This window comes from Colias eurytheme, chromosome 9 (assembly GCF_061535395.1).
Source record: "Colias eurytheme isolate Ceu_HAF_F1 chromosome 9, ilColEury1 Martin Lab GWU primary, whole genome shotgun sequence".
NCBI classification, from domain to species: domain Eukaryota; kingdom Metazoa; phylum Arthropoda; class Insecta; order Lepidoptera; family Pieridae; genus Colias; species Colias eurytheme.
The window spans coordinates 6,127,378-6,151,880 of NC_142988.1; the positions used below are offsets into that span (position 1 = coordinate 6,127,378).

Below are 24,503 nucleotides of genomic sequence, written 5' to 3' on the forward strand. Positions count from 1 at the left end.
AGTGTTTTCTCATAGGCAGGAAGCCAGGAACATTATCTTTTTAATAACGACCCATGAGCAAATTTTTATTAATATAACTTTAAATTTGCTAATTTGTTACTACATTATTTGAATTGAATGATTTTTGGATAAATGAAGGAATTTATACATTTTACTGCATTAAATAATTGTGAACACATAAAGTAAATTAGAGCAAAATATTATATTAAATTAATGAAAAATATATGAACAGTAAAGATACTATTGCTCACAAGGATTCTGAATACGAAAAAATGGCGGAATCTAGATGTAATGGATTAATGTAGATGCACTTGCGTATTTTCCCTAACCCATTGAAACAAAATAAATAAATAATATAATTAGTCCATTTATTAGGGCATAATCAGATATATATAATATAAAAGTTAAGTTTAAGTTCAGCTATTTGCTATTCGAGTGTTGAAAATTGAAAGGGTTATTAGCACAGGTTTTTAGCTAAAAAATATTGGAACTATACCATTTATTAAAAAGTCTGTGGTCATTTCTCATCTCGCTTTGTGTCTGTGACTCTGTGACAAAAATTAGTTATCTGTGAAGTGTGCAGAGTACTGCTGTCTGCTGTGCGTTTGTCTTGTTTGATCTTTCATACCTGCCTTTATAATTTTGTTTAAAGATTGAAACTTAAATAATACAATAAACGTAGCATCAATTTGTATTGTTCTATGTTAAATTCGTCATATAAAAAAAAATATATATAATACAGTGACTTTAAAAAAAACTCATTACTTTCTGATGTGATAATATTGAGATGTCATCTTATATGGCAGGTGTTTTTGATTTAGATTTAGATGTGGATACAGTTACAGTCGGTGACTCTGATGAAGACGATATAATAGAAGTGGACGAGGCATGTACAATTTACTGTGTCAATACCTTTCAGATAATTTCTAACCTCTAACCATTTTCTGACACTGTTCAAGATATTTTTGTATTTATATTATTTTTTTACAACAGGTTGATTACGATCCAGAACTTCATGTACAAAGTATTGTAAAGTAAGTACATAACTTTTACCTTTGATAAATAAATAATCTAATTTAAATGCATGTAAACAAATTCTCTTTTGTAGTTCTGAAGGATCTGAAACAATACAATTATCAGAAGATAATGTCAACCCTGGTCAATGCAAGCGTCTTGGTCCACAAGACTTTGAGTTACGCAAAGTCTTAGGCAAAGGTGGATATGGAAAAGTGTTTCAAGTCCGTAAAATCACTGGCCCAGATGCTGGCGCACACTTTGCTATGAAAGTTCTTAAAAAAGCTTCAATTGTACGCAATCAAAAGGATACTGCTCATACTAAAGCTGAGAGAAATATATTAGAGGCTGTAAAGGTAAATAGATAATCTCGTGGAATTTCCAAAAGACTTTTTTAAGTTAAGTATCAATTTGTAATTTATTTGTATTGGTTTCAGCACCCATTTATAGTTGAATTAGTATATGCTTTCCAAACTGGTGGTAAATTATATTTAATTTTAGAATATTTAAGTGGTGGAGAGTTATTTATGCACCTTGAAAGAGAAGGTATATTCCTAGAAGATACTGCTTGGTAAGTTTTAATGAATAAATGAGGTTGTTATTTAGTACAATTAAAATATATCATACTATATTTTATGAGATTATATTTTTAAATCTTTTAACCCGTGTATAAAAAGAGGTATCTAACAGTTATGAAAAAATAATAAGTTCATTTAAATTATTATATTGCAATATTCTTTATACATTTAGTTTAGTAATTGTAAAAATGTTTGAAAAGTATTCTCAAAAAGATAGATTAAATGTAACAATAATTACCATAATATATACAAAATTACCTACTTATTTCCCATAAGTGATAATATTAATATTATTTATCCTTATTATGTTTCAGTTTCTATTTATCTGAAATAATTCTAGCCTTGGAACATTTACATAGTTTAGGCATTATTTATCGTGATTTAAAACCTGAAAATGTATTGTTGGATGCACAAGGCCATGTGAAACTGACAGATTTTGGATTATGTAAAGAACACATTCAGGAAGGCATAGTTACACACACTTTCTGTGGAACTATAGAATATATGTAAGTACAACTATGTATAGGAGAACAGCAATCAGTTATGACAACTTTTTTCTTTACATGTTTAAAACATGTTCAATTATAATTAATTGGATTGAATGTGTTAGAGCGTATACGCACTATGCGGGTAGCCGCATTGCGGGTAGCCGTCCGGCTGACCGCAAGCACAATTATGTACGTAATATTCATTTCTATGCGCACTGTGCGGTCTGCGGTAGCCGCATCGCAGTGACAATTAGTGCCTATACGCTCTAATTGTCCACTTTATATTTAGCTTAATATTCAATAGACTTATTTGCCACAAATTAAAAATACAGCTCAAATTAGTGAAAAAAAAAATATGGTAAAACTTCATTGTCAACTAAGCATTTCTGCCATACAAGCATTAGTTGACTAAAATGGTTAAGTCAATTTTAATCAATGTTTTATCCATAATATGATAATAACAAAAATAAAGCTAATAAAAGCGTGTTTAAAAAATAAACTCTCCCTCAAGATGGTGAAGAATATCTATTAAAATATTTTTAACAAAGGTTTTGTTGATTTGATTCAACATAAGTAAATAATAATAAAAATGTTATGACACAATAGGAAAAGATAACATTAACTTAAAGTAGATACATAACTAAGCGATTTGTTTGGAAATTGAATAATATGTTTGAAATAAAAGCATATTTATAAACACATGTTTCTTCAATAATTATTATTCTGCTTACAAAACAATTAGGGCACCTGAAATCTTAACTAGAAGTGGTCATGGAAAAGCAGTTGATTGGTGGAGCCTGGGCGCATTAATGTATGATATGCTGATTGGACAGGTAACCTTATTTACATTTATGTTATTTTTAAATTACTTAAAGAATAAATTAATTGATTTATTCTCACTTTCAGCCACCATTCACAGGAGATAATCGTACAAAAACTATAGAAAAAATACTTAAAGGTAAACTAATGTTGCCAGCCTACCTCACGCAAGATGCTCGCGATTTGATACGACGCCTTATGAAACGTTCAGAAACGCAACGCTTAGGTGCTGCAGGAGCAGCTGCAGTTCGCGGGCATGCCTTCTTCAAACATGTCCATTGGGATGATGTATTCGCACGTAGATTAGAACCTCCAATTAAACCTAAATTGGTATGTCATTTTTATTTTAATCTGTATAACATGTTGCAAGCAACAGATGCTAAAACTACTTATTTAAAACAACTGTTATTTAAAAAATATAACACCTAAAAGATATGGAATATACACTTTATTCATTACCACAAAACAATAATTTAAATAGATATAATTACTGTAATAAATAGCCTTATAATTACTGAGAAATCTCTCCCAGACATCAGATATTTATTTATAATTACTAGATAAAGGTTGAATATATTGTAGAATGCTAAGTATATTCCTCCAGGGCCAGCATACCTGCTTTCCTGTTACTTTTCATACAAAATTTATATGAATTACCATAACATAGCATATTATGTAATGATGGTAAAAAAATAAATACTCTAATATTTATATTATGATTATGACTAATATTCAAGGGCACTGAGATTATCAACTGCTGTATATGAATAGATAGCAAATATTAAAAGATAAATTAAAGTATCATTAAGTATTTGATGAAATATTGGTTATGTGATATTTCATTACAGTATTACAAGGTCATATTATATTTCGACATTATCTTGTTCCCATAAAAGTATTACTTAAATACTTTGCAAAAAATGTCATGGATAAAAATATTGAACTTTACAAGACCTTTTAGCTCTAGTGACAGATAACATTTCTTCATAACCACTTGTATGAAATGGCCAGTTGTAAAATTCTTCAAAATAATAAATTATTTCCCAGATTCGGGCTCTTAGGTTTCAAATGAGAAAAACTACTAACCTAAGAGCCCGAAATACAGTATTAACTTCAAAATTATGAAGAATTTATGTTTTTAGACCAGTGAAGATGATGTATCCCAGTTTGACACAAGATTCACACTCCAAACTCCAATTGATTCGCCTGATGAGTCAACACTTAGTGAAAGTGCCAATATGATGTTTCAGGTACCATTAATCTTATGACCTTTAATATACTAAGGTTTCCTTACAAAAAGTAATTCAATTGTATTTATATATTATTTTAATAAAAATTAGCTAAGTACAATAAAATTTATTTATTTATTTATATTATGTTGATATGTTGCAGCACAAATGAAAAATATGTATTTAAATGTCTAATCAGGGGCGTAGCTACCGCCGTGTCCGCCGTATCAATTATACGGGGCCCCCGGGCCAAGGGGGCCCTCAATGTGCGCTTTTGTTAGAAATCTTAACCCTTCCTAAGGGCCCCCAAATCAATTTTTATACGGGGCCCCGCCAAGGCACGCTACGCTTCTGTGTCTAATATATACAGTCAACTTTAAAATAAGAAGTTTAATCTGTTCCATCATTAAAATTACACAAAAAATCCAGGGATTCACGTATGTGGCACCGTCAGTAATGGACGAGATCCACAAGCCGCGCGTGATCACGGCCCGCTCGCCGCGGCGCCCGAGACCCCACCACCACGCCTTCACCATACCGCCTGCGTCCACCCACACACATGCACATGCTCAACCGGAAGACTTTATGGATGTACAAGGTCTACCTATATAGTAAGTGAATAGTTATATAGCAATGGTGACACGACTTGACTATACATCCATACTAATATGATATGACGCAATCCCGGAAATCCAACGGGAACGGGAACTATGCTGGTTTTTCTTTGCGCGGGCGAAGCCGCAGGCGGAAACCTAGTTGTGATATAAATGGAATATTTCTGTGTAATGTTATGTCTTAGCTAAATGAAATTCCTTCAGACTAGATTTATTCCTTACAATTTTGGTTTATGAAGATATCACTGGATTTTGAATCAAAGTTGTATCTCTTACTTATGGATTTTGAACAAAGGTGCATCTCTTGCTTATATTCTTGAATAAAAAATGCACATTTAAATACTGATTAGTATTTCTTTTTCTTTTTACAGGCCTAGAATAATTCACATAGCTGACCATTTTATACAAAAAAAAAAGAAATCAACAACAAATGCTGCCCATGTATTGTGTCCGTAACATAAATGGTACTGTTTTATACTATTATTAATAAAAATGTACATTTTATACAAGTTACCGATTAGTTTAATGTTTGGTAGGAATTATTCACATGTATTAAAAATTGTTCTAACATGGATATGAATATGTGACAGAGTATAATAATAATTAACAATATACCTTGTTACCAAGCTTCATGAATTGAATTAAAAGGTCATTTTTATTTTGTATACAGCGTTTTATTTCATCAGTGTTCCTTGAACAGTTTCATCTACACTAATATTATAAAGAGGAAAACTTTTTTTGTTTGTTTGATTGTAATGAATAGGTATATCCACGAGTAATATAGGATAGGTTTTATCCCAGAAATCCCACGGGAACGGGAACTATGCGAGTATTTCTTTGAAACCGCGGGTGGAAAGCTAGTGTTACTATAAAATGATGATATTCATTCCCTAAATAAATTTAAATTTCTCATATTTGATAGTAAAAAAATTTGTGAAGTAGTATTACTACTTTAAAAAATGCAGAATTCATTGTATTTCATGTGGCAACAAGTACCAAGAGAAATATGCATACTTTTATATTTAAGAGTTCATTATTACATACTATACTTTTGTAGGAGAGAATAGAAAGTCTCAAAAATACTAAAAGAACAAACTTTTATTTAACAAATTTATGAAAAAAAGAGTAAATTATACTACTAAACAATAACAAATTATTATCAAAATGTTTACACTATTAACTGCATTTCTAAACAAGCATCGCACATAAGATAAATATGGTTTTCATCTAATTCAGGAATCATTGAAAATTGAGTTTCAGAGTTGCATTTTTTACTATGTCTTTCTATTGATTCATAAATACTATTCTTTATTTCTGATAAAGATAATCGAGTTTTTAATACTATTTTACATTTATCACAAGATACCACCCCTTGATTAAATTTAAAGTCATTTTTTTGGCACACTGGACAAATTACGTGATCTTCAACTTGATATAATGACCAATCAATATTATCTGTTTGAGATTTTTCATATTCTTGAGTGTACCTGAAATTTTAGGTATTTATCAATCATTTAAAATGTAAGTTATATATGAATAAAATTAATTTTATTTTATCTTAGTAATACATAATAATATGATGAATATACCATTCAAGTTCTTCTTGAATTAATTCTTTTTTTATTTCCTCAAGGACTTCATTATCTTCTTCATAAACAGAAAAATCTTCAGTGAAATTAAATGTATCTTTGTATAACTTAGTTAAAGTTTGTTGGAGATCGTCCTCGGCTAAAGGTCCACGAAACCTGTTCATTAACATGTTTCGACATTTTTGTATCTTATCCTTGTAATCCTAATAAAAAAAATTTAATTACATCACGGGGACCCACACTTGTGATCAAGATACATAACAAAAACTGTTAGAATAATGGAATTAAGTAGGTACCTTTCTCATTTTTTCTTTTAATTCTACTGGAGATTGTGAATGTTTGCATCTAAGATTTCTATATGACGGTGAACTTGAAGCTCTTGGGGAATTCATTTTGAATTTATAATATATAAATAAGTACGATATCCCAAGGTTAAATTTTCTAACATGAAATTTACCACACTATTATTTTTCCCCTTCTATTAACGTTAAAAAATCTAGAAATTATACTTATGTTTCAATGGCGAAAAAATTCATAAGAAATTGAGGCAATTGTAATTGGTTATTTAGAGGTATATTAATAAGAATATTTCTTGGAATTTGAAATCTTGCCCTGGTGGTTACTGCCTGCCTGTTTATTTTTGAGATTTGACAGTTGACATTCTCAAAAATCCAAGTTGACAGCTGTACTAACAAATGTATTTCCACAGAGTAACGAGAGCGAACGAGAGTCTCCAAACAAAAAATAGTCACGAAAGAAGTCCCATAGTCGCGGCGATCTCTGGCGGCAGATGTCTGCGCCTAAAATAATGTTGCCAGTATTATTTTATTCAAATGTCCTAATATTTAGGTAAATTATTATTGTGCAGAGAAATTACGACTTCATTTTTTGTGATGAGTATGAATGTTCCATTATTTATTTAACGCAGGAATATTAAAATTTTTCATTTAAATAAATAAAAATAAAATAAAATGAACAATTCTAGCATGATTCGATTATACATAATATTATATATAAACATTTTCTGTGTGTTTACGATGTGTGAGCATGAATTATTGTCTACACACTTTTCGGTACATACTTCCAATGTAATCTTTATTTTCTATTGAAGTAAAACTTCTTTAATGGGGTTGGAAAAAAATTTAGTGTAACATTTTTTCGTTACGCGTGACATTTTTCCGTTACGCACCATCTTTTTCTTATCCCTACCACGCCTGATTCGACGTATTTCTGTAAAGTTGCATATAGTAAATATTTTTTGAAGAATAAGGTCATAAAGAAGTTTCACTTCTTACGTGTGTTTTTCTTTATAGCCCATTTTTTTCTATAGAGGTTTCATCATAGTTGAAGAGTGGCAACCTTTTTCTACGACGTGCAACAGCCGTCAGCCACCTCGTTGGCTAACAGGTTTATTTAGCCTGTTTGCTGTAGGACTAATTTAGGACGTAAACAGTTATTGAAAATTACCTCCTACCTTTGTAGAAATAAGTGACAAGTACCTAATGGATTAGAAATAAAAGTATAGCTAGTAAATAAATACTAAATTTATTCATGATCTTTTATTAAATCCTTGATATATTCTTTCTCACCCAACCAATGATTTTTAAAAATATTGGACCCTGTGATTGGACCCAACGCAACGTGACTAATTATAGTAAAACCGTCATTATAACATTCAGCGTTTGAATTAAAGGATTAAGGAGGCATTCAATAATTATCATATTTAGTAATTTTATCTGTGGTTATTACTGATTACATATTTAATATTTTTATATTACATTCAATATTGTTTTCGGATCGAGATCTATTGAATTCCTTACATTTATAACCTGTTTATAGCTAAAATATAGCAACTTTCAGAGCAAATGTCAGGCATGTGGAAAAAAACAATGTGAGTGATAAGTGAAAATATGGAAATGGATAAGCCCTTTAGTTGAAGCCTATAAGAATTATTATTTAATTTAATAAATGTTTATATCATAAACTGTGCTAGTGTAAGACTTAAAAAAATGACCCACGTCGAGAAACGTCAATCCAGACCTGGAAAAGAAGCAATACACTCTGGACATTTTATGGTGTCGCATTTTGAAGCAGAAGAGCAAGATGATTACGATGACTTAGCTGTACCAGTCCCAGATGAAGAACAAAATGTACAAAAGGAGGCTGTTGTAGCAACATACACAGTACCTGTTTCTACTGAAACATTTCAACTCTCAGATAAAGATGAAAGTAAACAACATCAACAACTTTCTATTGAAATATCTCTTACAAAATTATTCAAATGCATGACCTTAGCATACAGGTAAATATTTTTAATGTAATTAACAGTTACTATTTTAATCTTAAACGGGTAATTCATTTTGAAAATAATTTCTTAGAGATAGGCATTACAGAGTAAGTTAGTCTTGAACAACAAAAGCTTGACCTTTTAATATCTTTATGTATTAAATGTTGTTGTTTCTATTGGTTATTTTCCACTCTTATTGAGTAATCTTTGCAAGTTATCTAATAAAGTCTATGTTAGGTCTATGAAAACACAGTCATATTATCTTGTTTTATATGGAAAAGAAAATTCCAATAGTTAACTATAATCCTGTTTTATGAAAATAAATATTAACTTAAAAGATAACCATGTTCTGTCTCATGACTATTGCGGTGGTTAGTTAAAATTTGTGTAAAAATAAGGAAACACATTTTCTGATTGGTTTAGTGTGCAAAGATAACGTAAGGTCATCAAAGTCTATGAAAGACAGGTCATTTCTGCAGATAAGTGTGTCTGTTAATAGCTTGTGTATTTATAAATATAACATCAAATATTATATTTTATACTTAAATATTGAATTCTAATTACAGAGTTATAAAACTTACTTTGTAATTCTGAACTACACATGCATTTACATATTTTTTAGATGTAACATATTTTTAAATACAAAAAAAAATTAAATTACTATAATTATGCCACTTTATTGGATTATTATTATTCATAAAAAAAAACATTCTTATAAGAAAAATTGATTTGAAAGCATTACTTACCTTTTCATTACATGTTGAGTTTTAGTTTGGTGCAAAGTGTCAACTTTGATTTCTTAAGGCTAAAAACTAATCAAATCTTTACAGGTTTGTAATTATTACATATAAAAAAATTAAATTGTATGCTTCATTATTCATTTATATTCAATATATTATATTGAGAAGTAAATTGTATATTAATGAGATTATAAGCAAACATTATTTACTTGCCTTAAATGATAATCAATTATTGAAAGTACAAGAGGAAAATGTGTTTCAAATTTTTTACAAGTTAGAAATTGAAAAGTATTTTATTTTCTTTATGAATTTTTATATACGACTTACTTAAGTTCTGATAATTTTATATTATATTCTTTAGTGTCTTTTTTGATGATTGAATGATAAATATCACATCATTTTCTATAATATGATATGATGTGGTCCTGTTAAAATTATTGCATTAAGTATAAAATATTTATGGGACTGCGGTTAAGAGTAGTTATTACTTTTTTAATCCAAAGTAAAATTAAAGCTGCTGGATACTACTTATTCTCTGTTTTAATATATTTTTCTTAAAATAATATCAGAGTTCAAATCTACCCACATACTTTGGATAATGACAGTTTCAATTTCCATTCTAAAGTCGGTTAATAAATAAATTGAATAAAATATGTTTCTAACTGCATATTTTATCCATGTATGCTTAGAGTAGAAGAAGCAAAGATAAGATATGTTTAGGTGGCTTGCTTATCAAACTGTTATTTAAAATAAGCTTAAGATCCCATATTGATAATTTAAAGATAAGATATTTACCGCGAAGTGTTCATTTCTGTATTAACAGTACAGTACAGTACAACACTGAAGCTGTACATTTGTCGAGAAACAAAAATTCTTATTTACCCACTATTGAATATGTTGTCTCATATTTTTTGTAAATTAAAAATGGATTTGTCTAGTTCAAAGACTAATTTAGTTATAAATACTCAAACTATTAATAAGTGTTTGTGACCCCAACATTAATTAAGCAATGGTGAGTAAGATTGATGTAATTTTATTTATTTCATTATTATAGACAAAAACTAACATCACCAAAATGGAATCGTTTCAAAGGTATCAAACTCCGGTGGAAGGACAAAATCAGATTAAACAATGTTATATGGAGATGTTGGCACATGCAGTGTAAGTACAATTATTTACTTTTGTTATTGCTAGTCTTCAATACAAGACATTTTTATATGCAACATGTGGAATAAAAAAATCAAACAATTTCCGAAAAAGTGACGTATCAAAAGCATAAATAGGTTATGGACAAAGAATATTGTATTTTATTGGCCGTTAATAAGACGCGCTTCATGTTCTCTTTCACTCTTACGCATAAAACAGATTGCATCTCGCTCGCTCGCCTACACGATTTGGGCAATTACCTGACTTTATGAAGCTTTTTTAAGCCTATAACTATAATCACATATTGGCACATCAAAATAAATTTAATAATAACACTAAGTTGATGGTGTAAAATTTGCTATTATAAATGTTGCATAGTTCTCTTACCAATATACGTGCTGGGCTGTATAATCAAACATTTACACGAACCAGACACAAAGACGCTAAAAATTTAAACTCGTGACTTTTTTTTACACTCGTTAATATAAACAAATCAAATTTGTAAATAATTATCAATAGAGTAGAGAAGTATTAGGCATTTAAATGAAATGGCGATGTTTTTTTTTGAGAAGTCAATTTAACAAGTAAATAATAAAAAAAAATTATAAGTATCATTCATTCATCGATTTCGTATCAATACTTAATATAGTATAGATTTTTATGTGCAAATTTTGTAAGATACCTATTGAAAAATCATCACGATTTGTTATTTGTAAAACAAGGTGTGAAAATAGGCTTTAAATTTTCGTAGTGTAAATAAAATAAAAAATCTACATATTATGTATATCATCAAAGTAATCTGGTACAATAAAACGAGTTTTGTAGCTTTTAAAATTAAGGGGTTCAATATCCGGTTGGCTATTTTTAACGACGGAAATTTTTGTTATTTTTCCTATTTTGTTTTACTTATTTTGAACTTTTTTGTAGTCATGTAATAAGAAATTAAGTTGGTTACATAGTCTCAACTTAAAACTTAATTCACAATGGAATAGCATACCCATAATTGCCACCGCACTCAAACCAGTTAATTATAAATACGAATATTTAACATAAATATGCCTTAATGCGTTTTTACAATGTCGTTGCCATATCGTAGATTTGCTCATTTCACGAAATGGCCAATTTAGTTTGGCCAGATCGTTAAATTTTTCTATTGAAAAAACCATTCGCTTCTGGTATTCGCCGGCGCTAACGCGGCACTAAATTAAATGACAATAAACAAGTTCTTAAATAAAATATTCTGAATTTTTTAATGTTTTATGGACTCTCTAAGATATTTTATACGATCTGGCCAAATGTCGATGACCAAATCGTAAAACGTTGACGATTTAACGATCTGATCAAACTATGTTGGCCATGTCATGAAATGAGCAAATCTACGATATGGTCACGACATATATATTAAAAACATACGTATACGTATGAATCTCTGTAAATTTCCTATCACAGCCATGCGTTAGGTAGCAATCGATAATACTCGTATGCCCCTTAGGATTCTACTTGAAAGTTCATTTACCTAATAATGTACATAAATAAATCTATAATGAGGCTACATTGCACAAGGCGGCTGCCACATGGCTACCAAGATAACACCATTGACGGCGAAATTTCAATGTTCAATTTAAAGACAAAAAAGATCGGGTTTTATATTATACTGCAATAGAAATCATGAGAATGTCTTATCAACGGTCGCTTACGTTACAAATCCGTTTCAGAGATAAATTGGCTGTGTGTACAGTAAGTACGCGGTATTAGATTGTGGTTTTTTGATTTTTTTATTCTCTTATTTGTTTCAAAATGTATACTTTTAACATTAATTTTCTTGTTATGATAAAATTAAAGTTCTTATTGAGCTCTTTTATTTGGGTGTTTCAATCTGATCAGAAGTCTTGAAAGGTATTAAGGCATATCGATTAACTTAACAACATGTAATGGTGTTAATATTTAGTTAATTTAGTGAATAATATGTTTCAACTATTCTATAAGCATAAATAGAAAGTATTTAGCATAATTTCCGCTAGCGTGTTATGTAACAGTAATGTATCTAACTATTTATTTTAGTTATAAAGAAACAAAACACTTTGGTGTGCCAGTTCGCTTCCCCTTTGGATGTTGACACACACGTGAAACCAGAAGTAAGTTCATAATTTAATTTTTATTTTTTAAGGTTATCTATAAGTATACAATTAAAATAAACATTTCCCTTTTTAGACAACGATTCTAGAAGGAAAATACTGGAAGAGACGAGCTGAAGCGGTTATAGCAGAATACAAAAAATGGCGCATGTTTCATATTATGCGACTCCTTGGCAAGGGGGACACCTCTGTCCAGGACTCTGTAAGTGATCTTTAGATTATGCAGATTTTTTAATGTAAAATTTCATTGCGATATCGGCGTGGGCTTTTGAGCGTATTGTTAAAAAAAGCTTATGAATGTTATGGGTGTGCGGTTTCGGAATATTAAGGGCAAAAACCATGAATATTTGAAGTATGACAAGTCATTTTGAGTACAGTTAGTAAATATATGCAACTTTTCAGATGTTACAACTGTCCGGTTTTCAGATGTCGGATATGGACACGGTGGAGTCCCAGTGCAGCGACCTTGCGGGCAATATGCTCACAGACGAGGACTATCTTAACTTCATGAGTGACACACTATTCTCCACAATTACTAATCATCAACCATTTGCTTTCCCCGATTGCAGGGAAATTGGTATTGATAATAGTTTTTGTACCGACAGATTTTATATTTATGATAACGATCCGGTTATCGATACAGATGTTCATTTTAATTTTAGCCAGGGGCGCAAGCTTAGCTGACTTCATTCAACCAAGCTTAGGTCCCTTGCAGCCTAATCTTGATGATTTTATGGACACGTTGGAACCACTTCACGGTAATTTAACGTTATTTTTGATATTTATTATAAATTCGTTCGTATATTTTATCCGTGTAAATTATATTATTTTTCTCAGATCTTCTGTCATCTACGCCTCGTTTACCGCCCGTACCCGAAGAAACGACTCTTCCCACAGAAGATCCCATTTACAGGAGTGGTATGTCAGTGGACACATATTCTTCTCAAGGTTACATCACAGGAAATCACAACGCCACCACTGCCACAATGCCTACAAGTCAGATGACCATTCACGGTATGTCAATAAAAAATAAATAATTCTTAGGTTTAGAAATGAGAATGTTTTTAATCATATCTCTATTTCAGGCACTAGTAATAATACTCAAATGATGCCTATGTCGGAGCCGCCTAAAAATGAGCCATTGCGGATGTACAATAATGATCGGCTTTATTCTGAACCAGAAATGCAGAATAATCTACTCGGCACCCAACAGATAATGCCTGCTTATCCGCAAAATACGTACGAACAACAAGAAGTCACTCAGCCAGAACAACAAATTCACAGCAATGTCTATGCTACCAAAGCGCCAAGGTTAAGATATGTGAATGCACCACATAAAGTAATGCCCCAACCGGATTCGTATCCCAAATACAACGCCCGTATGTATCTGTAGTATTTTATTTGGTAATTATTATTCATTTCGAAGTGTAATGTATGATTGTATGATTGTTTTTTGTTTTTTTATACAGCACTACCGCCTTCCCAGACGGCCCCAGAAACAGTATCGCTGCTTCAACATCCAGTGCAAAACGTGAAGTATGCGTCGACAGTTGTGATTCAAGGGAGGAGCGGTTATAATAGGGAAAAACCTCGGACTCGTCTCGCAATTTCCTTGCCATATTCAAGTCCCATGTCGAATACTCAATACCAGAATTATTCACAGCCGATACAGTGTCAGGCTCACGTGCCCCAGAACTTTGATTCTCGACCACCAGTTCGGCAGACGTCCCCTCAAATGCAGTATTTGCAGCCAAATACTTCGGAGTTCAAGGCGAAACCTACGCCTACTGCTAATCCGCGCTCGTTCAAGCTCCCCTCACCTCCTTTAGCGCCGGCTACTTCACAGCAGGTAATGTTCCCATTTATTCCTTCAAATTTCTCTATTATTAAAATGTTTTACAGCGAATCATACTCTATTTGAATAATTTGGTTATTTAGGCGCAAGTGACGGTGGGTACGAGTTCGGCAAGTACAGCGAGTGTCCGGAACAAGGAGCAGTTCCGTTCGCACAGCTTGCCCCTGGGCTCGCAGTTGAACGCGGACTGGGTCGTCACCGAGCCTGTGGCCAGTGGCAGCCATGATGCGCCCGTAACACATAGCGCTAGGGTAAGTTTCGTTTTGCTTACGTGTGTACTTGTTCTCGTATAATGTCATTTCTAGGAGAATTAACTTTTGCTAAATTCGGAACAAATTCTATGTGAAATTCTCTCCTATTAGAGCTTTAGCTTTTGTTTTAGCGTTGTTCAATTCTGAAAGTTTTAAAGAAAATTCATGCTAGGTCTGTAGAGATATTGTCTTGGATTGGCGAAATTGAATGATTCATAAGCATTTTATTAAAAAAAATTTTTCGAAAATAATCAATTTGTAATCGATGCGCGGTCATATCATTCGACAACCGGAAAAATTAACGCATCGTCCTTGAAGCTTGACCTTGAAGACCTTTGTTATCATATTATATGAATATTAGGGTATTCCTGAGTGCAACAAGTTTAAAATACTTTTATTTTAAAGTAGCGTTATTTAAAAGATCCAAATTTGTAAGATTTCATTATAATTGATTGAATGAATTACGTTTACAAATTTGGATTATGAACAGTATGATGATCTCTTTATTTTTGAAAAAAAAAGTTTACTTCAATGCTTAAATAATGCATAAGCATTTAAAATTATTGCATAATTGATATTTCGTTCCATATAAACGGATCAAACGTGAAACATTTGTGCTATTAAACTAAAAGATTAAAGGTTGCTTCACTATTTTATGTTTTTGATGTGCACAAAGTAACAATATAGTCTGTATCTATATCTATATCTAATATACTGTAAGATAATATAATGCATCGATGTTAACTAATGTTGGTATTTCTATGACTGAAAGCACACACAAACTTCCACTGAAAACTATGAAATGCAACAGTGCAATAACATGAAATTATAAAATTGGCCCACACCCTTCAAAATACGATAAAAAAGACGGGTTGATATTTTGGAATGGTATCCGTCTTACGCATGGAATATAAGAGCTAAAAAAAAAATCCGTCTTACGCTTTTTCGATCAGGCCACGTGTCCTGACGCGAGTTTAAGATTTTCCGCCGCTAAAGAAGTTTTCACTTCAACATGTTCAGGGTCGAGACCTGAACCCAGCGGCCATGCGCATCAGGTCCCGCTCGACGTCGAGCACGGCGGGCGAGGCGCCGGGCGGGTCGGGCGCGCGCCGCCCGCCGCCGCTCACCAGCGTGGCCTCCGAGCCCGCGCTGCCGCAGGCGAGCGTGATGCTCGCGCAGCTGCTCTCGGCGCAACATTGTGCGTACTATTTTGTGGAAGAATAATTATGGAGAATGATCCTTCCCGATTTTTTATGAAATAATAATAGAGAATGATCCTACCTCTTTTTTATGAAAAAATAATAGAGAACGATCCTAGTTCCTACCCTCTTTTTATGACCTACCCTATATTGCTTTCTGTTCAACCTACATCTTACCTACTTACCTACATCTTTTTAATGCAACAAATAAGTAAGATATCGACGTTATAAGATTTTTGAAAAATTTAATGGAGTTTATCTAAATTCGAGATTTTGATGGCTATTACGAAATTATTTTAAACTTTGAATATTTTTTTACAGCTCAAAGCTTATATAAGTTAAACAATAGTACGGAGGAAGGTTTAGGGTCGGATCCCCTGAAGTCTCCGATATTGAGGGCGCAGCCCTCTCCCATCGGCAGCGATGTTATGTCGCCGCATCATGTAAGTTATTTCAAATTTATACACCTTTATGAGTAAATACATTTTATATATCTAACTCCAATTTATGATAAAAACAAAGCATACATTGAATCACTTCTTTTCAAATGTAATTACTTTAGGACATTTCATCATTTTCATTTTTCATCTTTCTAAATTCTAATCATCCATCACCATAAAGCCTTATATGCTGTTATAATAACTTGTAAAAATAAAACAATTGTCCTAATAAACGTTTATGACAAAATAAATAACAGATATGTCATTGATGTACCTTGATAATGCTTTGATTTATTTAGATAAAGTTGCGGACATGTTTAAACATGTGTAAACGTGCAGACATTTAAACTTGTATAAATAATATATATTTAAGTATAAAATTGTATATACATAATAGGTAGGTACCATTAAAATAAAGCTTCCCCTCTATTTCAAGATATGCTACCAAAACTAACCTAATATTTAACACCTAAAAGCTTATTCTTAGAAAAAAAAATATCATACGATAATAACATGTACCTACTTCCTTATTAGTTAGATTAGTTCTTTTTCGATTAGAGGCTGTCCTCTAAAAAATTTTCTTATCAAGTAGAATGTGGCGTGTTTTGTATTTTTTGCTTAAAAATAAATAAATATGATTAAATTTAACTTAAAAGTTACCAATATAAATGCCAATTAATTTCACAATACTTGGTATTTAAGTATAAGTATTATAGTAGTAAGAAAACCTAAAAAAAAACTTAAAAAATATGGCAAAATCGTAATAAATTCTAGCAAAAGCAAAAATCTATTGACCAGAATAATTTTTGAGATCTAATGTATCTATCCTAGGGTACTCAGTTCTAATGTCGATGGCGACGGCCATGGTTGGTGATGATGAACATAATTTTAATTTTAATAATAATAAAAAGAAACATGTCAATTTTAAATTTATATCTCTCCCCCTAATACAGCTTATCTTAATAATTCTATAAAATACAAGAAATCGCATAAAAGGCCTATACGTTATCAGTCGTAAAGCCCCTATCATAATCGGATTGCGATACTGACAATTTGTCAAATTGTTTTTCTCGAGTATCACGCTCTGGGCTTGTGCAAATTTGTCTCCGACTGTAGACTTCGGTCCCAGTTGTTCTTATCTCGACAATAACGTAATCGGCCGTTATTATAGCAGATGATTTATTTGTTGCTAGCATAAAAATCATCTATTTGGTATCATTGGCGACCTACATATTGTATTCTTATCGTTTTTGCCAATTTTATAGCTATTTTCGACCCGATAATCAATTGAACATTGAAAAAAAAGTCTACATTTTGTTTAACTTTTGGGTAATATAAATAATAAATATTTATTTAATAACTGTTGTTTTTCACAAGATTGCAAACTTGTTATGCACACTGTTCTATATTTGACCGCTGCCTGGATTTTTTTTAGTAAGAAAGTATATCCACCCTGATATTTTTTTGTTGATGTTTAATTTTGTTGAGCTTATCGATCAATTTATTTTTTGTTTTTAATTTATCATTCAACCGATATTATTTCAGTATTTTTTCACACATTAGAAATGTAAAAATTTCTGTAATCAATTTAGCTTATATAATCAATTGGATACGTCTTGAAATCTTTCTGCGAGAAATACACATTAAAAATGTAAATAGCCATATCATGAACTTTGTACAGATATTTAATTGCTTATGAAAGAAGTGGAAGTTTTGTCGCATGTTATTAATGTTACCATTTGAGACGTCTGTAAAACAGATACTTAAATCTAATTTTAATCTGGAATCTCAGTCGAAATTAATTATAAACAAATGTATTATGATAATTCATTTTTTACCAACATCAAACTGAAACGCATCATTAATTGAAGCTCAAAGAATCAGAAAGTAATTAGTAGTAGTAATAGTAGCATAATATGGTTGAATGCTTTGTGTAACAATTTATGCATAAGAGTACTGTAAATACACTAAAACACACAAATCTTCTGGAAAACAATTTACTTTTCAAGACACATATGTATTGTGTAAATTTAAACTGATAATAATCAGACAAACGAAAAAAAAGATGTTGTGTGGTTTTATGAAACCACGGTAAAAGTGAAACTGTTCGAACGGTTCCGAACACTGCTTTGTGTAGCGCATGTCGCGTGACGGTCGGCTGCCGACGGCAGCCGCGATACACGCGACATGCGCTACACAGACCAAAAAGTTTGAGACGATGTAATAAAAGTTTCACTTTAAAAAAAGACAATGTTCATGCAACATTTTTCTCCTTATATTAATTTTTAGAAAAATGAATATTTTTGGTTATTTATTGTCAATGCATAATATTTATTTCATAAGTATAATGCGCGCGTTTACGCCCGCGTAGTTAAAGCAAATTTAATCCATACAATTAAAAAGTCTATATCACACTAGCTTCCTACCGATCCTTTGCAAAGGTATCTCCTATGCGAATGAGATGATTCATTAGCTTCTAGCATATTAAACTTTCATAGCAACGTGAAAGAAGCACATACACACTTTCCCATTCATTACAATACAAGTAACAAACAAATAAGTGTATGACGGTTGCGTGAACAGTCCCGAGCGCAGTCGCTCTCCCCGGGCGGGTCGCCGGGCTCCCCGCGCGCGGGCTCGCCGCGGGAGCCGCGCCGCACGCACCTGCACGCGGAGCAGAAGCGACGCTACAACATCAAGAACGGCTTCGACACGCTGCAGGCGCTCATACCGCACCTCAATACCAATCCCGCTGCTAAGGTAAGGAACACCAAAGTCGAATATGGAACAAACTTAACGGCACAAACGGGCCACCGGTGGCCAGCGACAGCTACAATTTGAAGGGAAACTTCTTTAGGCGCGCTGATAGTAAAATTTCAAGGTCGCGTCATGGCAATACCGTCACGTCATGGAGTAAGGCGATTTTGGTATTGTATTTGAATCTTGCGAAAGAAGTTTCACTTTAAAATTAAACGTTTGTACTTTTAAATTAAACTAAAATTTGCACCAACAAAATTTATTGTTTAAGTCACTACAACACTATTACTTATTAATATTACTGTTAATTGTGCTGTTATATAAAAAAAAATAATATTGTAAATGTAAAATTTTATGTGTTTATGGCTTTTTTTAATTGGCTACTGATTTAGGATGTAACGTTACGGAGAATCAATAGACTGATATGGTTTTTGGAAAATGTAAATATAGATAGAATTTTATGATATTGATGTATACCGCAGACCGCTATCTGCCATGAAAACTTGCGATGCGGCATTACGAGAAAATAGATAAACGTATTCAATATTCCTACATAAGTTAGTGTTATTATTGATTTTAAGACAGGTATGATGTACTTATAATTTGATTGATTGGCGATGTTTTCTATATCATCCATAGTAGATCCCTATGAAAATACTAAAATGATATTTTAGTTAAATTAAACATCTATTTCTTTAGTATATTCTGGCAATATTATTTTATGTAGTGCAAAAAGTTTGGCTACATTTCAGTTGCGTATATTTTGCTTTTTTCATTTGAACCTTAAATACTTTAAAAAGAAAGAGACATGGAATGACGCAAACAACGTTCTGCATTATTTCATAGTGTTAAAATTAACTCTATTTGTTTTGCACATATCATTAAGATATTAATAAAATGTGTCCCCCGAAGTAAATACAAAGAATAGTTTGTTAATTTGCATTTGTACAGATCTTACAGTTGACAAGTTTGTTCAAGAGTAAGCTAATAAAATATACGTCTTTGATTTTATTTTCAAAGATAACGAAATTCTACAAAGGATTGCACGTCTGACGTCTGCCGTGTATGTAGATTGTTGTTTGTTATCATACATCGTTATGTAATCAAATAAAATCAACCCGGTCTATAATCAAACCCACGTCGACGGTCGCGTCTCATTCAATCAATCGGAACCAATTAAAGCAATACTAGATCGATGGCGCTATGTTTATACGATAATATTATGTCTCTCACTTATGATGCATTTGAAATGCTGTGTCATGCCTATATTTCGCCCTTGCAGAATACCTTTTATCAAATAATGAATAATAAAGAGATAACACATACGATAGTACAGTTTTATTGTCTCGTATTTTCAGATAAGTAAAGCTGCAATGTTGCAAAAGGGTGCAGAATATATAAAGCAATTGAAGGCGGAAAGAAATCAGATAAAGGAAGAAATGGAGAGCTTACGGCAGCAAATCGAATGTTTAAATAATTCCATTTCGTAAGTATTTCATTGGTTACAGAAATAGGCTAAAATAGTCATTAAATATTATAAAACAAAGTCTGTTTGTTTTTGTATAAACTTAAAAACAACTGCACCAATTTGCATTCTGATCATCTTTACAGATCATCTTTACACAAAGTAAAAGCACTACATCCATTGTTTTTGGATTTGGTTGCATTGTACATCGCTCTTGATAATAGATATATCGTCTTGTTTTAAATTGTGTTTGCCCTACATAATATTATTAGGCTAGTATTCCTGAACATTGAACGTGAACATGAAATGAAAACGAATTAATCGTTATTAAATTTAAATGAAAAATTAAAATAATATAGTTAAATAATAATAAAAAATAATATAATATTGATGTTAAATATTATATAATATAATTCTGCTAGCAACTGCCACTCGCTGCTGCCGGCGACGGGCGCGCCAGTGTCGCGCGGTCGGTCGGGGCGCCTGCGCGAGATGTTCGCCGCGCACGTAGCCGCACGCACTATGCACAACTGGAAGTATTGGCTCGTATCCTTTTTGAGTGGTTAAATAAAGTGTTTTATTGTGTATGGGGGAGTGGGAGGGCGGTTATGTATCTCGGTCTTTATGTTCAGTTATTATTTATTTTCCATTTTGCTGCACAAATGTATTTTGCTTCATTCAAAATGAAATTCTATTAATCTTTAGTAAGTACCGTTTTGCCGCTATCCTCGTTTTCAGTAGTTTTTCTCTCTTTGCCATTAAGGACAAAATTTAAAAAATTGTGAAATTTATTCAATTCAAAGCTATACATCCCGAAAGTAAGCTCTATTAAGCTTTGCATGTGCACACACAAAAGCAATGTTTTCCTGAGCTCTGCACAGTTCAGCGTGGTGAGCGCGGCGCTGGTGGAGTCGTTCAGCGCGTGCGTGTCGTGCAGCAGCGGGGCCGACCTCGTGCGCACCACGCTGCTGTGGGCCGAGCAGCACTGCTCGCTCGTCGAGATGAGACCCGGTCAGTGTTCTATACCGTTAGACTATATTGTTTGCGTGTCGTGCAGCAGCGGGGCCGACCTCGTGCGCACCACGCTGCTGTGGGCCGAGCAGCACTGCTCGCTCGTCGAGATGAGACCCGGTCAGTGTTCTATACCGTTAGACTATATTGTTTGCGTGTCGTGCAGCAGCGGGGCCGACCTCGTGCGCACCACGCTGCTGTGGGCCGAGCAGCACTGCTCGCTCGTCGAGATGAGACCCGGTCAGTGTTCTATACCGTTAGACTATATTGTTTGCGTGTCGTGCAGCAGCGGGGCCGACCTCGTGCGCACCACGCTGCTGTGGGCCGAGCAGCACTGCTCGCTCGTCGAGATGAGACCCGGTCAGTGTTCTATACCGTTAGACTATATTGTTTGCGTGTCGTGCAGCAGCGGGGCCGACCTCGTGCGCACCACGCTGCTGTGGGCCGAGCAGCACTGCTCGCTCGTCGAGATGAGACCCGGTCAGTGTTCTATACCGTTAGACTATATTGTTTGCGTGTCGTGCAGCAGCGGGGCCGACCTCGTGCGCACCACGCTGCTGTGGGCCGAGCAGCACTGCTCGCTCGTCGAGATGAGACCCGGTCAGTGTTCTATACCGTTAGACTATATTGTTTGCGTGTCGTGCAGCAGCGGGGCCGACCTCGTGCGCACCACGCTGCTGTGGGCCGAGCAGCACTGCTCGCTCGTCGAGATGAGACCCGGTCAGTGTTCTATACCGTTAGACTATATTGTTTGCGTGTCGTGCAGCAGCGGGGCCGACCTCGTGCGCACCACGCTGCTGTGGGCCGAGCAGCACTGCTCGCTCGTCGAGATGAGACCCGGTCAGTGTTCTATACCGTTAGACTATATTGTTTGCGTGTCGTGCAGCAGCGGGGCCGACCTCGTGCGCACCACGCTGCTGTGGGCCGAGCAGCACTGCTCGCTCGTCGAGATGAGACCCGGTCAGTGTTCTATACCGTTAGACTATATTGTTTGCGTGTCGTGCAGCAGCGGGGCCGACCTCGTGCGCACCACGCTGCTGTGGGCCGAGCAGCACTGCTCGCTCGTCGAGATGAGACCCGGTCAGTGTTCTATACCGTTAGACTATATTGTTTGCGTGTCGTGCAGCAGCGGGGCCGACCTCGTGCGCACCACGCTGCTGTGGGCCGAGCAGCACTGCTCGCTCGTCGAGATGAGACCCGGTCAGTGTTCTATACCGTTAGACTATATTGTTTGCGTGTCGTGCAGCAGCGGGGCCGACCTCGTGCGCACCACGCTGCTGTGGGCCGAGCAGCACTGCTCGCTCGTCGAGATGAGACCCGGTCAGTGTTCTATACCGTTAGACTATATTGTTTGCGTGTCGTGCAGCAGCGGGGCCGACCTCGTGCGCACCACGCTGCTGTGGGCCGAGCAGCACTGCTCGCTCGTCGAGATGAGACCCGGTCAGTGTTCTATACCGTTAGACTATATTGTTTGCGTGTCGTGCAGCAGCGGGGCCGACCTCGTGCGCACCACGCTGCTGTGGGCCGAGCAGCACTGCTCGCTCGTCGAGATGAGACCCGGTCAGTGTTCTATACCGTTAGACTATATTGTTTGCGTGTCGTGCAGCAGCGGGGCCGACCTCGTGCGCACCACGCTGCTGTGGGCCGAGCAGCACTGCTCGCTCGTCGAGATGAGACCCGGTCAGTGTTCTATACCGTTAGACTATATTGTTTGCGTGTCGTGCAGCAGCGGGGCCGACCTCGTGCGCACCACGCTGCTGTGGGCCGAGCAGCACTGCTCGCTCGTCGAGATGAGACCCGGTCAGTGTTCTATACCGTTAGACTATATTGTTTGCGTGTCGTGCAGCAGCGGGGCCGACCTCGTGCGCACCACGCTGCTGTGGGCCGAGCAGCACTGCTCGCTCGTCGAGATGAGACCCGGTCAGTGTTCTATACCGTTAGACTATATTGTTTGCGTGTCGTGCAGCAGCGGGGCCGACCTCGTGCGCACCACGCTGCTGTGGGCCGAGCAGCACTGCTCGCTCGTCGAGATGAGACCCGGTCAGTGTTCTATACCGTTAGACTATATTGTTAACGTTCGACCGCGTGTACGGTCTCCATCAGGCTTGATCGTGGTCAATATGCCTGCTCTATTTCGAATTAAAAAAAATTATGTACCGTTAGCTTTTCGATTCAAAATGATCATTTAGATCTAGAAAATTGTGTTACTTGCAGATTATTTCTTATTATTCTTACTATATCAGCATCTAAAAGACAATTTTGTCCTGAAAATACTTTATATTTTGCATGCATCAATAAACATAAAGTAGTTTTATTGTTGGCAAATAATTGTATTAATGTTTTACATCCCCTCCACAGCCGTGCTAAACTCCCTGCGCGTGCTGTGCACGACCACAGACATCCTGTCGAGTCCCGAGCGGCTCGCGGAGGAGGCGCGCGCGGCCGCCGCCGCCGTCAAGAGCGAGCCCACCTAACGTGACGTCACACGGACCCACCCCAAGTGACGTCACAACAGCGTCACGCGTGACGTCACACGGAACAGCCCCCACGTGTCCTCACAAGGATCGATCCTATCGTGACGTCCCATGGACCGATCCTATAGTGAAGTCACAAGGATCGATCCTACCGCGACGTCACAAGGACTAACCCAAGATGACGGATGACGTCACAAGGAATAACCTAACGTGATGTCACCAGGATCGTACCTACCGTGACGTCACATAAACCACGCCCACCACACGCCCACCAACACGCCCACCAACGAGCCGGCGAGATACCCTCATATCTACTTTCGTTTTACCGTCTTATAAGCGTGTCCTTATCTTGCACGGATACGATATGCAAGTGGATTTAACTTGGAAGATTAGCTAGCTCGTTTAAAATAAA

At 35.0% G+C, this 24,503-nt stretch overlaps 3 protein-coding genes across 7 annotated transcripts; 2 read left to right on the plus strand and 1 right to left on the minus strand.

The window, feature by feature from the left end:
- Positions 1-600: 600 nt before the first annotated feature.
- Positions 601-5,407, plus strand: S6k (Ribosomal protein S6 kinase). 2 transcript variants are annotated; one of them, XM_090105641.1, is made up of 10 exons: positions 601-886; positions 994-1,034; positions 1,109-1,370; positions 1,452-1,585; positions 1,907-2,098; positions 2,823-2,913; positions 2,987-3,229; positions 4,042-4,149; positions 4,558-4,739; positions 5,114-5,407. In XM_090105641.1, coding segments are annotated over exons 1-10 (1,353 nt in total). In that variant the 5' UTR covers positions 601-787; the 3' UTR covers positions 5,115-5,407. The 2 variants fall into 2 exon arrangements, with proteins under 2 accessions (XP_089961767.1, XP_089961768.1); XM_090105642.1 differs by lacking the exon at positions 5,114-5,407 and having other exon boundaries at positions 4,558-4,740.
- A 415-nt stretch (positions 5,408-5,822) lies between these two features.
- Positions 5,823-7,022, minus strand: LOC149905820 (RPA-interacting protein-like). The gene is made up of 3 exons (XM_090105733.1): positions 6,628-7,022; positions 6,332-6,534; positions 5,823-6,229 (listed from the first exon to the last, which is right to left on the minus strand). The coding sequence occupies exons 1-3, from the start codon at positions 6,721-6,723 to the stop codon at positions 5,911-5,913; spliced, it is 618 nt and encodes a 205-aa protein (XP_089961859.1). The 5' UTR covers positions 6,724-7,022; the 3' UTR covers positions 5,823-5,910.
- Positions 7,023-8,154: 1,132 nt separating this feature from the next.
- Positions 8,155-24,123, plus strand: Mondo (MLX interacting protein mondo). 4 transcript variants are annotated; one of them, XM_090105524.1, is made up of 17 exons: positions 8,155-8,633; positions 10,413-10,519; positions 12,566-12,639; positions 12,716-12,841; positions 13,066-13,216; positions 13,302-13,397; positions 13,477-13,653; positions 13,725-14,018; positions 14,109-14,488; positions 14,578-14,745; positions 15,766-15,943; positions 16,266-16,387; positions 18,968-19,144; positions 20,500-20,627; positions 21,029-21,152; positions 21,488-23,657; positions 23,976-24,123. In XM_090105524.1, the coding sequence occupies exons 1-17, from the start codon at positions 8,341-8,343 to the stop codon at positions 24,089-24,091; spliced, it is 4,881 nt and encodes a 1,626-aa protein (XP_089961650.1). In that variant the 5' UTR covers positions 8,155-8,340; the 3' UTR covers positions 24,092-24,123. The 4 variants fall into 4 exon arrangements, with proteins under 4 accessions (XP_089961650.1, XP_089961649.1, XP_089961651.1 ...); XM_090105523.1 differs by having other exon boundaries at positions 8,156-8,633; positions 13,042-13,216; XM_090105525.1 differs by lacking the exon at positions 8,155-8,633 and adding an exon at positions 10,265-10,370 and having other exon boundaries at positions 10,451-10,519; positions 13,042-13,216.
- Positions 24,124-24,503: the final 380 nt, after the last annotated feature.